The 14,937-nt window shown below is 39.4% G+C and overlaps 1 protein-coding gene across 2 annotated transcripts in view; it reads left to right on the top strand.

Annotated features, from left to right (window-relative positions):
* Positions 1-14,937, top strand: part of LOC100248517 (preprotein translocase subunit SECY, chloroplastic) — a 35,601-nt gene that overhangs the window by 17,128 nt on the left and 3,536 nt on the right. For both annotated transcript variants that reach the window (XM_002262909.5, XM_019222980.2), the window contains one exon: positions 6,321-6,444. In XM_002262909.5, coding sequence (XP_002262945.2) covers positions 6,321-6,444 — 124 coding nt within the window. The remainder of the gene's footprint in view (positions 1-6,320; positions 6,445-14,937) is intronic.

Genomic DNA, 14,937 nt, shown 5'->3' with positions numbered 1-14,937 from the left:
TTCGTGGATTCTGCAAGGAGAGCTAATTGGTTTCAAGAACAAGGGATTTTAACAGTGAGAGGAGGGATTGTTGGTTTGAGGAGATGGTTGCTAAGAGAAAATACTGTTTTATCCAGAAAATTTAGAAGGGGTTGGTTAGAACTAAGAGGCCTTCCTTTTCATTTGTGGGATGAGGTTCAGCTGAGATACATTATGCAGAAGTGGGGGAAGGTGACGAAGGTGGCACGGGAATCTTTGAAGCTTGTAGACTTGTCGAAGGGAAAGTTGTGGGTGGAGATGCTTCCAAATGTGGTGCTACCTGCATTGCTAGAGGTGGAAGATGGGACTCAGTCTTTTACGATTGTGATTTCAGTCGTCGGAGAAGTTGAAGGAGATGGTCTTCTCAAGCCTGAGTCAACTCGCAGCAAGGACGAGTTGATGTCAGCAGGAGGTTGCGTCTCTCAAAGGCCAGAGAATACTGCAGGGCTACGGGCTACTACTAGGGACAATGAGTGCTACAACTAGAGGCCTTGTCATCGTTCCCGTTCTCGTTCCTTAGTTTCAAATATGGCTTCCATAGCGGAGAAAGAAGGGGGAGGGTGTCTCTTGGGCCCAGTGGTGGGAAGAGGTATCGGGCCAACAAAGCCAGATGACTCTTTTAAAGCCCGATCTGCTAAGGCCCAGTTTGGGGCAAAGAGTTTTGGGCCTCCTACTGGTCCAATCCATGAAACAAAGGCAGGTTCTTTTAATGGCGACCCTGTAGCGCCTTCGTCCTCAAAGTTCCAGTGCTCAGGATCCTCTGCTAAGGAGGTTATGTCGATTGATCACTCTCAAGAGCTGTCAAAGTTAAAAGGCCCCTCAATCTCTGCAAGGCGCAAAGCGAGAAGCTGGCCTCCAAGCCTAAAGGTGTCGCCTTCTTCTCCGAAGCATAACCTAGTTGGGGGTGGCTTTGCGGAAGCAAATCTAGCCATTTTTCGAGGCAGACCAGTCTCCAATAAGGGCGTTCTTCCACCTGGTCCAGAAACCTTTCAAGTTTTCACCGGTGAGATAGAGGGAGGTGATGGGTTTTCGCATTGCGGTTTGGCAAACAAGGTATGTCCTCCTTTCTCAGCTTCCTCTGAGCAGGGCCATCCTTTGGCTAGGGCTTTTGCTCCAAAATCTCTTCCCATCTCCTCTGTTTCTGCTATTCGTCCATTTTGGTGTCAGCCTTTTCTTCGTTTCTGATGGAGTCAGTCCTTCCTTCTCAGGGTGTTTCATTTTCGATTCCTGCTGGTGGTGAGCTTAGTCGTCATGTTGGTGTGTCCTGTTCTGAAGGTGTGGCGTCTCCTGTAGAAGCCTCTAGCTGAATTTTTAAAGACTGTCCTCTCCTTAGGGAATCACTCAGTAACCCAGAGGAGCTTTGCGTCTCAGGCAAGGCCTCGTCCCCAGAGCCAGAACCTCCCACTCTCCCGATGGAAGGTTTTCAGATTGAGGGCCTCACGCCTAAGAAGATGGTCAAGGTCCAGTTGGTTTTGGAGAGTTTGAGGATTAGAATTGTCAGAGATAATGGAAAAGGTGCGGAAGTAGAGAGCAAGAGTACTCTTTCTACGGACAAGGTCTATTTCAGAAGGAAGAGGAAAAATGATTGTGGAACCCAGTGAGAGGTTTAGTTTCGGTTGTAGTTTGTGCTGAGTTTCTTTTGTTTACATGAAGATCTTAAGTTGGAATACAAGAGGTTTAGGTTCCAAGAATAAAATGAGGATTGTCAGAAGGTTTTTAAGTTCTCAAAGTCCAGATGTTGTGATGCTTTAGGAAACAAAGAGAGAAATTTGAGATAGGAGGTTTGTGAGTAGTGTCTGGAAAGGTAGAAGTATGGAGTGGGCTGCTCTTCCTGCTTGTGGGGCTTCAGGGGGGATTGTGATTATGTGGGATTCAAATAAGTTCAAGTTCACAGAGAAGGTGTTAGGATCTTTCTCTGTAACTGTGAAGTTGAACTCGGGTGAGGAAGGGTCTTTTTGGTTAACTTCAGTGTATGGCCCGAATAAGCCTTTGTGGAGGAAGGACTTTTGGTTGGAGCTTCAAGACTTGTATGGTCTGACCTTCCCAATGTGGTGTGTAGGAGGGGATTTTAATGTAATCAGGAGGATCTCTGAGAAACTGGGTGATTCTAGGTCAACTTTCAACATGAGGTGTTTTGACGAGTTTATAAGAGAGAGTGGTTTGTTGGATCCCACTCTGAGAAATGCGGCTTTTACTTGGTCAAACATGCAAGTTGATCCTATTTGCAAGAGGTTGGATAGGTTCTTGTTTTCTTCTGAGTGGGATTCTTTTTTCTCTCAAAGTCTTCAAGAGGCGCTTCCTAGATGGACCTCAGATCATAACCCAATTTGCTTGGAAACTAATCCTTTAAAATGAGGTCCGACTCCTTTCAGGTTTGAGAATATGTGGTTGCTCCATCTTGAGTTTAACGAGAAGTTTAGTGATTGGTGGCAAGAGTGTACGGTTGAAGGTTGGGAAGGTCACAAGTTCATGAGGAAATTAAAGTTTGTTAAATCAAAGTTGAAAGATTGGAATAAAGTGGCCTTTGGAGATTTAAGAGAGGAAAAAACTCATTCTTTCGGACTTAGGTAGAATTGATCTAATTGAACAAGAAGGCAATTTGAATCTTGATTTGGTATCCGAAAGGACCTTAAGAAGAAGGGAGCTAGAGGATTTGTTATTAAAGGAAGAGGTCCATTGGAGACAAAAATTTAAGGTTAAGTGGATTAAAGAAGGGGATTGCAATTCTAAGTTTTTTCACAAAATGGCCAATGGAAGGCGAAACAGGAAGTTCATTGAGTCTTTGATTTTTGAGAGGGGGGTGACTCTAAGCAACATTGAGGTTATCTTTGAGGAGATTGTAAATTTATTTGGGAAACTCTATTCTAAACCCGAAGGTGCTTCTTGGAGGGTTGAAGGAGTAGATTGGGTCCCTATTCAAGGGGAGAGTGCAGTTTGCCTGGACAAGCCTTTTTTTGAAGAGGAGGTACGAATGGCAGTTTTTCATTTGAATAAGGAGAAGACCCCTGGTCTCGATGGTTTTACTATTGCAGTATATCAAGAGTATTGGGATGTGATCAAAGAGGATCTTATGAGGGTGTTTCTTGAGTTCCACACCAATGGGATAATAAATCAAAGTACAAATGCGACCTTCATTGATTTGGTGCCTAAGAAAAGCCAAACTTTTAAAATCTCTAATTATAGACCTATTAGCTTGGTTATAAGTTTATATAAGATAATTGCTAAGGTCTTATCAGGGCGTTTACGCAAAGTCTTCCATGAAACAGTCTTTGGCTCTCAAGGAGCCTTTGTTGAAGGGAGACATATTTTGGATGCTATGTTGATAGCCAATGAAGTGGTGGATGAGAAAAGAAGGTCAGGGGAGGAAGGGGTAGTCTTCAAAATCGATTTTAAGAAGGCCTATGATCATGTGGATTGGGGCTTTTTAGATCATGTGCTAGAAAGGAAGGGGTTCAGTCCGAAATGGAGATCTTGGATAAGGGGATGTTTGTCTTCATCAAGTTTTGCAATCCTAGTTAATGGGAATGCAAAGGGTTGGGTTAAGGCCTCTAGAGGCTTGAGACAAGGAGACCCCCTTTCTCCTATCCTTTTTACTTTAGTAGCATATGTTCTAAGTAGGTTGATGATTAGAGCAGAGGAATCTGGGCTAACTGAGGGTTTCTTTGTGGGGAGGGATAGGACTAAAGTGTCTTTGTTATAGTTTGCATATGACACCATCTTTTTCTCTAAAGCCTCTTTGGAACATCTTCAAAACCTAAAGATTATCCTTTTGGTTTTTGGGCAAGTATCAGGTTTAAAAATCAACCTAGAAAAAAACACAATTTTAGGTATTAATACCGGGCAGGAGTTGTTGTCTAGTTTGGCCTCGGTTTTTTATTGCAAAGTGTCAGAGTGGCCTTTGTCTTATTTAGGCCTTCCTTTGGGAGGGTACCCAAAGACAATAGGCTTTTGGGATCTGGTGGTTGAGAGAATTTCGAGGAGGTTGGATGGTTGGAACAAGGCCTTTTTGTCTTTGGGAGGGAGGATTACTTTAATTCAGTAAAGTTTGTCTCACATCCCTAGCTACTTCCTCTCCCTCTTCAAAATCCCATCATCAATAGCCTCAAAGATTGAGAAGTTGCAAAGGGATTTTCTTTGGTCTGGGGCGGGGGAAGGGAAGAAAGATCATCTTATCAGATGGGATGTTGTTAGTAGACCAAAAGAGTTGGGAGGTTTGGGTGTTGGGAAGACTTCTCTGAGAAACATTGCTCTCTTAGGGAAATGACTTTGGAGGTTCCCTAGAGAAAGGAATGGTCTTTGTCATAAGGTTATTGTGAGTATTTATGGGACACATCCTAATGGATGAGATGCCAATATGGTGGTTAGATGGTCACACAGATGTCCTTGGAAGGCTATTGCTCAAGTTTTCCAGGATTTCTCCCCTTTTGTCCGCCTAGTGGTGGGGAATGGGGAGAGAATTCGTTTTTGAGAAGATCATTGGTGGGGTAACCAATCTTTGTGCTCTCAATTTGCTGGTCTTTATAGAGTTATTTATGTGAAAAACCTCACTGTCTCAGATGTCCTTGGCAATTCCTTTCCACTGTCTTGGAATTTTAATTTTCGTCGTAATCTCACTAATTCGAAAATTGATTTCCTTCAGAGTTTAATGTCTTCCCTTAGTTCAGTGCTTTTCTCTCCTTCTTTGGCAGATTCAAGAGAGTGGTCTTTGTCATCATTAGGCCTGTTTTCAGTGAAATTTTTTTTCTTGGCCTTGTCAAAAGTCTCAAATCTTATCTTGTTCCTTCCAGCCAAGTTCTTGTGGAGTTCAAAAGCCCCCTCAAAGGTTAAGGCCCTTGCTTGGTTAGTAGCACATGGGAAGGTAAATGCCAATGACAAGTTGCAATTGAGAAGACCCTACAAATCCCTTTGTCCCCAATGGTGCATTCTTTGCAAAGGAAATGGAGAATCAATAGACCACCTTTTTCTTCATTGCCCTATTACCATTGGACTTTGGCACAAGTTGTTCAATTTAGTAGGGTTGGCTTGGGTTCCTCCAAGGAGTATTGAGGACATGTTGGTTATTGCTTTTAAAGGCTTGGGGAACTCTTTAAGAGGCAAGACACTTTGGCAAATCTCTTGCCTTACTTTGTTATGGATGGTATGGCAAGAGAGAAATAAAAGGATCTTTGAGGATAAAAGGAGAACGGAAGAGATGTTATGGGATTTGATTCTGTTCTTTTCCTCTCTTTGGGCCTCGTGTTCTGCAGCTTTTAGAGGAGTTCCTCTTAGTGTTTTATAACTCAACTGGATTGCAGAGAGTGCTTCAAAAGTTTGAGAGTGTTGGGTTTTTACCGTGTTTTTAGTTTTCTTTAGTTGGGTGTTTTCTCTTTTGTTCATTTTTTGTTTTGTGGGAAGGACCTCTCATCCTTCTTTTGTTTTCTTATCTTTCTCTTGTATCTTTTCCTCTATTAATATACTTTTCTTCGTTTCTGATCAAAAAAATAAAAAATAAAAATGAAGAAGAAAAAGAAAATAAGAGAAAAAAGAAAAAGAAAAAGATAAAGAAAAGTTTAGATGAGGAAACTATGTGATGTGATATGAAATTGTTAATTCTAGCATACATCCTTAGTAAGTATGTCAAGGAAATGAGCCATTATTTAAAGAAATATGCTGGTGGATTGATGAGGATGAAATGATAATATAAATAGTGCCTTCTGCAAAATATCAAAAGGTGGGGGAACTAGGAAACTTTTTTGAAAAATATAAACTGGCTTTGAAAAGAAGGCTAAAACAATACAAAAGTGATTTGCATTAAGGTTTAAGGTGTATTGCATCACATGTTGGACATAATTTTTGTTATCTTACCCACCCCCACATCCGCTTCATCCTTATTTAAGAAACTATGCCATTTTATGGACATATTTCTTGACTTCCCAATATTCTGTATCATGAAGTATGACTTATTTTATATCCATCTTAGCCAAAGTCCCTCGACAAATTGGTAGCCCTATGTCAATCATGCAACACTCTTGAAACACCTTCTCACTTAACTGAGAGATGGTAATATATTTTATGGTTGTTTCTTCAATGTCCTTACAGATGATCAAGCTTGGATTAACAAAATGAGTACTTTTAAACTACCTTAATGTCTTTTGTTTTTTGAATTTAGCTTTATTTATTTACGATTATTAGTTTATTGCTTCATATTATGCTTCTTTTGCATGTATTGCTATCTTCTCTATGCTTTGGTCAGGGTCTGTTGTTATATTTGAGTTGTACTTTACAATCTTGTTTATATTAATCTAACCATTATAATTAAACAGGTGAATAGTTCTGGGGTAATGCCGATCATATTTTCTACATCATCATTGGCTCTTCCTGGTACTGTGTCACGCTTTACTGGATTAGCTGCACTAAAGAAGGCTGCATTGGCTTTAAATCCTGGGGGTAAGTAACTGTTCTACTGTTACTGGTACAAGTTGTTAGACAGAGTACATAATCTTCCTCTAATTTTATTCAATATTCAATCATGTATACTACAGGCATATAAAATCTATTAAATTTTCTGCATCTCTCTGATACATTACCTACAGATTTGGTACATCTATAATTTAATGTCTAAAACTTGATTTCATGATACTCCTTGGAAGGCTTTGCCATTGATGCAAGTCTTTGTAGTTGTTAAGACTTAAGCCAAAATTAGTTTGACATTAATTGTTGGTCCATTATATGAGAGTTTAAGCATTTGAGTCAAATTAGTGATTTGACATGACATCAAAGCTTTGATCATTGGGAGGTCAAATATTTATTTCCCCGATTTATTGAGTTACATCAAGCTTGAAGAAGATTATTAGGGCTTTAGGATTTTAGCCAAATCAAGTTGATATACATCCTTAGCCCACTATTACCTAATAGGTTAAGATTTTGGGTCAAATGGATAGCATAACATAATATCAAAGTTTGGGTTGAGATATCATAAGCTTGAATCGCATCACTTGCTTATTTCTCCTACTTATTGAGCCCCCATGCAAAATTGAATGAGGTTGTGACTTGTGACGAGGATGAATCTCCAAGACATACATAAAGAAAGGGAATTAGTATTAGTTGCAACTAAAGTGGGATTAACATTTCTTGGAATTAAATTATGATTAGTATTTGTTGGAGTTAAACTAGGAGTAGCTAATTATGTCATAGAATTAGAGTTATATTAGGTTTATTAGAATCTTTGTAGACTTTGGATTTCTTATAGAAACTTATAAATAAGGCTAATTAATATAAATCAAAGTAATGGATTGATGATTAATAATATCATATTTTCTTGCATACTTTATAATTTTTAATGGTAAGATTCATTTGATTTTTTTCTAGGTGAGACTCCTAGAAGGCCTTAGTGCGACTCTAAGGTTTCTATCCCTTCTTCTCCTTATCTTCTTTCTCTATATTTTTATTTTATTTTATTTTGCTTCTATAAACTTTATACTTTGTTTTTCACCTTAAACCTTAAAAAATAGAACCCTGGGCTACCTATTTGAACATAGGCAACCATCTTAGGGTTGTCCTACATTACCTTTGGTAGCAGAGAAAAATTCTTGGCTTAATGGCGTATACAATTGAGAAGAGGAGCAACTTATGCAAACGTGAGTTCAAAAATACTTGTAACGGTCAAGATGCTGTTACAACATGCTTAGAGAAAATTTTTGCTATACAACAATCCCATTAATATGCTATAATACAATTAAATAGAAAACTTGATGAGATCATGAAGCTATTAGAAAAGAGTCAAGAAAAACACTCGATTGAAGATGAGACTATAAGCCATCAAATCGAACAATTGCCTTGTAGCCCCTATGACAAGCAAGACAATTTTATGATGGGGAATCAAAGAAGGGGCAAACTCTTTGAGTAAGATGATGATGATGATGTGACAAAAAAGGTACGCTTTGAAGTTGTTGAATTTTATGGAAAATTAAATCCGACAGCTTTCCTTGATTGGATTATGTTAATAGAAGGTTACTTTGATTGGTACACTATGCCTGAAAATAGAAAAGTTCGTTTTATAAAGGCAAAGTGGAAAGGAACAACATGTCTATGCTGGCATAATATTGAGAATTAGCTTTATAGAACCAGACAACCACTTATAGACACATGGGACAAGATGAAGTTGAAGATGAAAGAGTACTTTCTCCTAAATGACTATGAACAACCAATGTACGCAAAATTATTTTCCCTTAAACAAAATACTAAGCTAGTTGAAGAATATACAGAAGAATTCCATGAGTTGAGCATTCAGAATCAAGTGTGGGAAAGTGATGCTCAACTTGCAGCCAATTATAAAGGTGGACTTCGAATGGAGATTCCACTTGAGGTTATAACTGCACACACTTATACCGTGGATGATGATTATCAACTAGCCCTTAAAATAGAAGAAGGGCTCAAGTTTCAGGCTTCCAAACATCTGAGTTCACAAATTGGGAGCACTTTCTTTAATCAAACAAGTAACAAACCAATTTTTTTATGAGAAACAACAATATAGTATATTGAAGTAAGTAAAACTAAGTACAAAGAAGGATAATAAATCATCTAAAAAGTACACAAACAAAAGCAAGAACCTCCAAGTTCAAGAATCTATACAACTATGAGATTCCACAAGCTATGTCACAAGTGGGAATATACAGAAGTAATCTATCCTTGCTAGCCCACACTCTTGGAATTGGACACCAACATCCAATCAAGTTGGATCAAATTAAGAGGAACACCCTTAAAAATTGTGGTGCATGATGCGCAGAAGGAAGCTGAGAAATGAATTATGTCCTAGAGACCCTCTAAAGTTCTTGCCTTTGTCTTAAAAAATCCTAGCATTTCTATCCTACCACACAACCCACATTAGAGCAAGACAAGCAAATTGCCACAACACCATGCCTCTACCGGAATTTCCCAATCCTCTATATGAAATAATCATCATGTCACATATAATCCTAGGAGGAACCCAATCCATATGAGCTAAGCTTAATAGTCTATGTCAAAGCCTCAAACTCAATGGGCAATGTAAGAAGATATGATTTACTGTTTCACCACTCTCCATACGCAATAAACAAACACTAGGATTGAGGGCTTTGTAGGATCTTCTCAGTTGTAACATGTCATTGGTGTTTACCTTCTTGAGTGCCACTAACCAAACAAAGGATTTGACCTTAAATGGGGCTTGGGATTTCCAAACAAAATCAACAAGGAATGATGGAGTTGGATCAATATGGTTGGACAAGACTGAAAAGAATGACTTTATTGTGAATAAACCTAAAGAAGACAGGGATCAAGCTCTCAAGTCATGATCTAATGGAGATAAGTGTAAGTGTGAAAGAGAGGACATGAGTCTTTTAAGATCTTCTATCTTAAGATCCAAAAGTTTGCGATGAAAGTTTAGATTCCAAGAGAAAGGATTAGTGGACCTAAGAATTGATGAGATAGTGAGGTTTTTAACTGTAAAATTTTTGAATAAACCTGGGAATTGAGAGCACAAAGGTTGATCCCCAACCACAAGTCTTCCCAAACTGAATTCTTGACCCATCTCACACCACTAGCCGAGTGTATTTGGAAAAATCTGGAAAGGCTTGTGCAATGGCCTTCCAAGGACAATGATGTGACCACTTAACTATGGTGTTGGCATCCCACCCATTGGTATGTGTCCTATAAATCTTAGGATAACTTGATGCCAAAAAGTGTACCTTTCCTCAGTAAACCTCATAGTCATTTCGTTAATAAAGCACGATTCCTTGTAGAAATCTTCCCAAAACCTAATCCTCCTTGCCCCTTAGCCTTATACACTAAGTCCTAACAAACAAGATGATCTCTCTTATTCTCCCTAAACCTTGACCACAGAAAATCCCTTTGCAATTTCTCAATTTTGAACATTACTGAAGAAGGAATCTTGAACATGGAAAGAAAATAGTTGGGGATATGAGATAAGCACAAGTGAATAAGAGTTGTCCTCCCACCTAAAGACAAAAAGGCATTTTTCCACCCATCTAATTTTCGCAAAACTCTCTAAATCATCGGATCCTAGAATACGCCTGCCTTTGGGTTCGCCCTAATAAAAGTCCCAAATATGGAACAAGCCAATCCAACACCTTGGAATCAAGAACCAAAGCCATCTTATTGAGTTGATCTAGATCAACATTGATGCCATAGAGGGTACTCTTCTCTAGATTGACTTTAAGTCCAGAAATATGTCTAAACACTTCCAAAATTATCTTAAGAGTTTCCAATTCTTTCGGAGAAGCTCTTGAAAAAAAAGAGGGTGTCATTTGCAAATTGCAAGTGGGAAACAATAGTCCCACTCCTACCAACCCTAAATCCTTCCAGTAACCCACTCTCCTCAGCCCTCAACATCAGTCTATTTAGCATATTGGCTACAATGGTAAAGAGAAATGGAGATAGAGGATCTCCTTGTCTCAATCCTTTAGAAGCTTTGACCCACTCTTTGGTGTTGCCATTTACTAGAACTGCAAAAGAGATGGAGGATAAACAACCTCTCATCCAAGTCCTCCATTTAGAACTAAACCTCTTCCTCTCAAGTGCATGGTCTAGAAAACCCTAATCCACATGGTTATTAGCCTTTTCAAAATCAATCTTGAAAACTACCCCTTCCTCTCTAGATTGTCTTTTCTCATCCACTATCTCATTGGCTATTAGCTTGCCATCCAATATTTGCTTTCCTTGAACAAAGCTCCTTGTGTGATATGGATAGTTTCATTAAGAACACTTCATAACTGCCTTGACAAGACTTTGACCATGACCTTATACAAACAAGTTACCAAGCTGATAGGTCTAAAATCAAACATCCTTTTGGTTTGATGAATCTCTTCTTCAGTAATTAACTACCTTGCTCCTATGAAACTTTAAGAACACCCTCATTAAATCCTCCTTAATCACATCCCAACACTCTTGGAACACAATAATAGTGAAGCCATCAGGGCCAAGAGATTTATCCTTATCTAACTGAAAAATGGCTTGATGAATCTCTTCTTTAGTAAAGGCACGTTCCAACCTAGAAACACTCTCTTCCGAGATGGGTGACCCTTCTAAGCCTTAAAAAAAAATTCAAAATCTTCGCTGAAATACTTTCAATGTTATCCAAAATCGCTCCTCCATTTTCCAGAGTCTTTATTTACTTCCTATTGCGCTTGCCATTAGCCATCCTATGGAAAAACTTAGAATTACAATCCCCTTCTTTTACCTACAACACCTTAGATTTTTGCCTCCAATGTACCTTCTCTCTTAACAATAGCTCCTCCTACTCCCCTTTTTGAATGGTCCTCCGCTTTGAAGCTTTGAAGAAAGATTCCCTTCCTGCTTAAAAGCATCAAAATTAGCGATAGCAGTAAGGATGCTTTTCTTCCTTTCTTTTAACTCTCCAAAAGTCACCTTGTTCCACTCTTTTAGTTTGGATTTAACAAATTGTAGCGTCCTCATGAACTTATGCCCTTCCCACCCATAGCATTGGAATTCTCTCCACCAATTGGTAAAACTGTCTTTGAATTCTGGATTGAGCAATCACATGTTCTCAAATCTAAAAGGAGTTGGTCCCCCCACTTGAATGAATTGGTGTCTAAGGCAATCAACCAATGATCCGGCGTCAATCTAGGTAGAGCTTCTTATAAACTTTGCGGAGAAAATTGCTCCCACTCATTTGAATAAAGGAATCTATCTAATCTCCTGCACATTGAAACATCTTGCATATTTGACCAAGTAAAAGAAGCATTCCTTAAAGGGGGATCAATTAACTCACATTCTCTTATGAAGTCATCAAAATATCTCATTCTAGGTGTTGACCTAAAGCCACTCATTTTTTCTGAACTTTTCCTTATGACATTAAAATCATGCCCCCTCCCCCACCAAAACACTAATTCAAGTAGGTTAAACCATAAAGATCCAATAGCTCATGCCAAAAATCCTTCCCAAGATTGGCGTGTTTAGACCATAAATAGAAGTAAGCTAGAAAGACCTTGCTCCATCTCTCAGAAACTTGATTGTGACTAAAAAGGAACCTATTGCCACCTCTTCACTACTAAGCTTTGTTGAATCCTAAATAATAAAAACACCACTCGAAGCCCCACAAGCTGGAAGGAAGGCCCAATCCTTATTCCTAATTGACCAAACACTTCCCACAAACCTCCCTTTTTGTTTCCTAGAACATCACAATTTTTGGATTCTCCTTTTGTAAAAAATCTTTAATCACCCTTCTTTTATTTATGGATCCCAATCCTTGAGTATTCCAGTTGATGATCCTCATAGCAAGACTTCTCAATCCCTAACCTCCAACTAACGCCTCCTAGTTAACTAAGGAAGGCCTGTACTCTCGCCTAACATACACCTTAGCTGTCATTGTTGTTCTATTAATTCTTGAAGGTGTGTTGTTCTAGCGACACTTAACTAACTTAATGCTCATAGAGGACAGAATTGAGAGGGCCTTGGCCACTTTACTAGGGGAAAGGCTCTCTAAGAAAAAACCTTTTGAAGTAGTGCGATATGTTTTTGGGTTATGAGACTCGTTCGGGATGCTAGTCATATTCCTAAAGAAGGCACTACCCTTAGACACTTGGTTTGGGCAAGCTAAATGAGACTCCATGACTTAAGGAATGGGATTACCAACACCATGCCCATGTAGCACACCATCCTCATTTTTTTTAAAAATTCACAACAGGTAATAGTGGGAGACCACATGAATACTGAGACTATTGCATTGAATTGTGTAGAGACTTGGCGATAGAAGACAAAGAAAGATGATGTAAGAAAGGGGGAGCAAGGGGACTGGAAACAAAGGAATGAGAGAAAGGAGCTAAACCACAATCCTCATTCGTCTATCCCTCTGCTAGGGAAAAGTGACCCAAAAGGAGAAGCCATGACATAGGAACCAACTTGATCTAATCCTCCACCTCTCTTAACCTCACCTTTGTTTGTAGCATCAAGGACCAGAGCCAAAAACTACCTTCCCTCCATGTTGTTAACTTCCTCCACTAAGGAAATCAGCCGATTAGGGCTATGGCTCAAACCCACCTTGTGGTTTGTTGACACATACCCACCTTTAAGAAGAACCTATTGTGCCTTGTTGTCGAAATCTTGGTGTGGAAAAGAGCCTTTAATTGTTGTAGGCAAGCTTCTGCTTCTAACCCTTTTCGTCGTCCCAACTTAGAGGGGCCGATGCTCGTCCTTCAACCTAGCACCTTCTTCAACCCAGAAAAAAGAGGGTTATCCTTGATCAAGGAAGAAGATCTTTCAAGGCTTAGACTACAAATTGGGCCTAATTTGTTTTTGGGCAAACTTTCAGCTCATTTTTGGCTCACTTAAGGAAACCCCCTTTGGTTTCACCGTTGTTTTATGCCTAGCCCAAGCTTGCATCTGCCATGGCCCTAGAGACATGCGTTGAACCAATCCGTCCAGCTCGATTGTTAAAGCCCACTGCCTCTCCTCAAGACAAAAATGGGCCTTGTCCCTAGATGGGCGTCCCATACCTAAACCCTCATGAGCACAGGTCCACTCTACAAAATTATTTGAATTCAAATTCAAAAGGAGAGAATGTGGATAATAGTTGTTCTCCACACAACTCCCCCTCTTGCCATGTGTCCCCCCTACAACCTCCTTATCTCTCTCTACAATCTTTGTCCGCCCTAAAACTTGACACAATAACCACTCTGATTTTCACTTATAGAAAGCAACCTTCCACTTGTACTTGAAGATGACTCATTCCTCTCCCGAGTCAACTCACCCTGTCCAACATGCCTTTCCTTGTTGTCTTTGGCTAATGCAATTGAAATAGTAAACACCCGCTTACCATCCTCCACCTCAATCAACGCTAGCAAAATAGTATGCACCTTCATTTCTACTTTAACCCTTGCCTTAGAAAGATCATACAACTTCAGAGTTTGCCAATCTATTTCTACCATTGTTCCCTAAGACTAAAATTTTCTTCAAATGCTCCCAATACCATAAATGGAAAGGCAAACACCATAACTCAACCCACCCTCTTTTGAATTTACCCAGAACCATCAAGTTTTCCCTAAGGGACCATTTTCTCAACATAGATGAAGGCCCACCCTTAACCCTGATTGTGCCTAAATCCTGAAGGAATGAAGCCTACACTTTTTCTACAAAAAAAAATTCCTTTCCTCTCTGTGAATATGAATACTTTGCCTTTCTGACCTAATAATCTAGCTACAACATGCCTCACCTTATCCCAGTCAACAATAGAACAAGGGCATTCACATACGACTACTCTCACCTATTTCCCAACTGGAACAACACCTCCTCTCCTTGGCCCTTACTCTTTAACTACGCTCACAAAGGATTGGTTCAAAGGGTCCACTTTGCTACAAAAAGCAAAATTGTTTTGCATTTCTTTAATGCTTAACATCTTAAATGTGGCCTCCATCAAGGATGAAATCACCTGTTTTAACTTCTCCCAACCTTTGCCTCTTTCACCCTCAGGGATTATTAGGAAAGTCATCCTTTTGTTAGAAGCAAACTCTGAGATCCTGATAAATCTACCACGATATTGAATCTCACTGCCAAAAGGTGAACTCTGGTCTTTCCTCTATATTTTTCTGTTGAAACCCATGAAACTTCCCAACTCGACGTCCTTTCCTAGATGCTCGAGTAACCATCCAACCTCTTCCTTCTCAAAGCCTAAGGAAAAAACAACTCCTTTGCTTAACTTTGACATCGAGATCCAAGTTCCTCCAAACTCACATTCCAAACTTGGAATGATTTTCTTTCCACACTACATGACCTTGTTCTTTGACATAGGAAACCAGGGTCCTCTATCACCTCAAAATTTTGATCTAGAGTGGCGATCCTTTATTACACAAGAATCATAATAACAACAAGCAAACCATTAAGCACAACAAATTTCCAAACTTTTAACCATGTGAATGGTGAGGGGAGTAA

This window comes from Vitis vinifera, chromosome 11 (genome assembly GCF_030704535.1).
Source record: "Vitis vinifera cultivar Pinot Noir 40024 chromosome 11, ASM3070453v1".
NCBI classification, from domain to species: domain Eukaryota; kingdom Viridiplantae; phylum Streptophyta; class Magnoliopsida; order Vitales; family Vitaceae; genus Vitis; species Vitis vinifera.
This window is presented reverse-complemented; position numbering and strand designations above follow the sequence as displayed.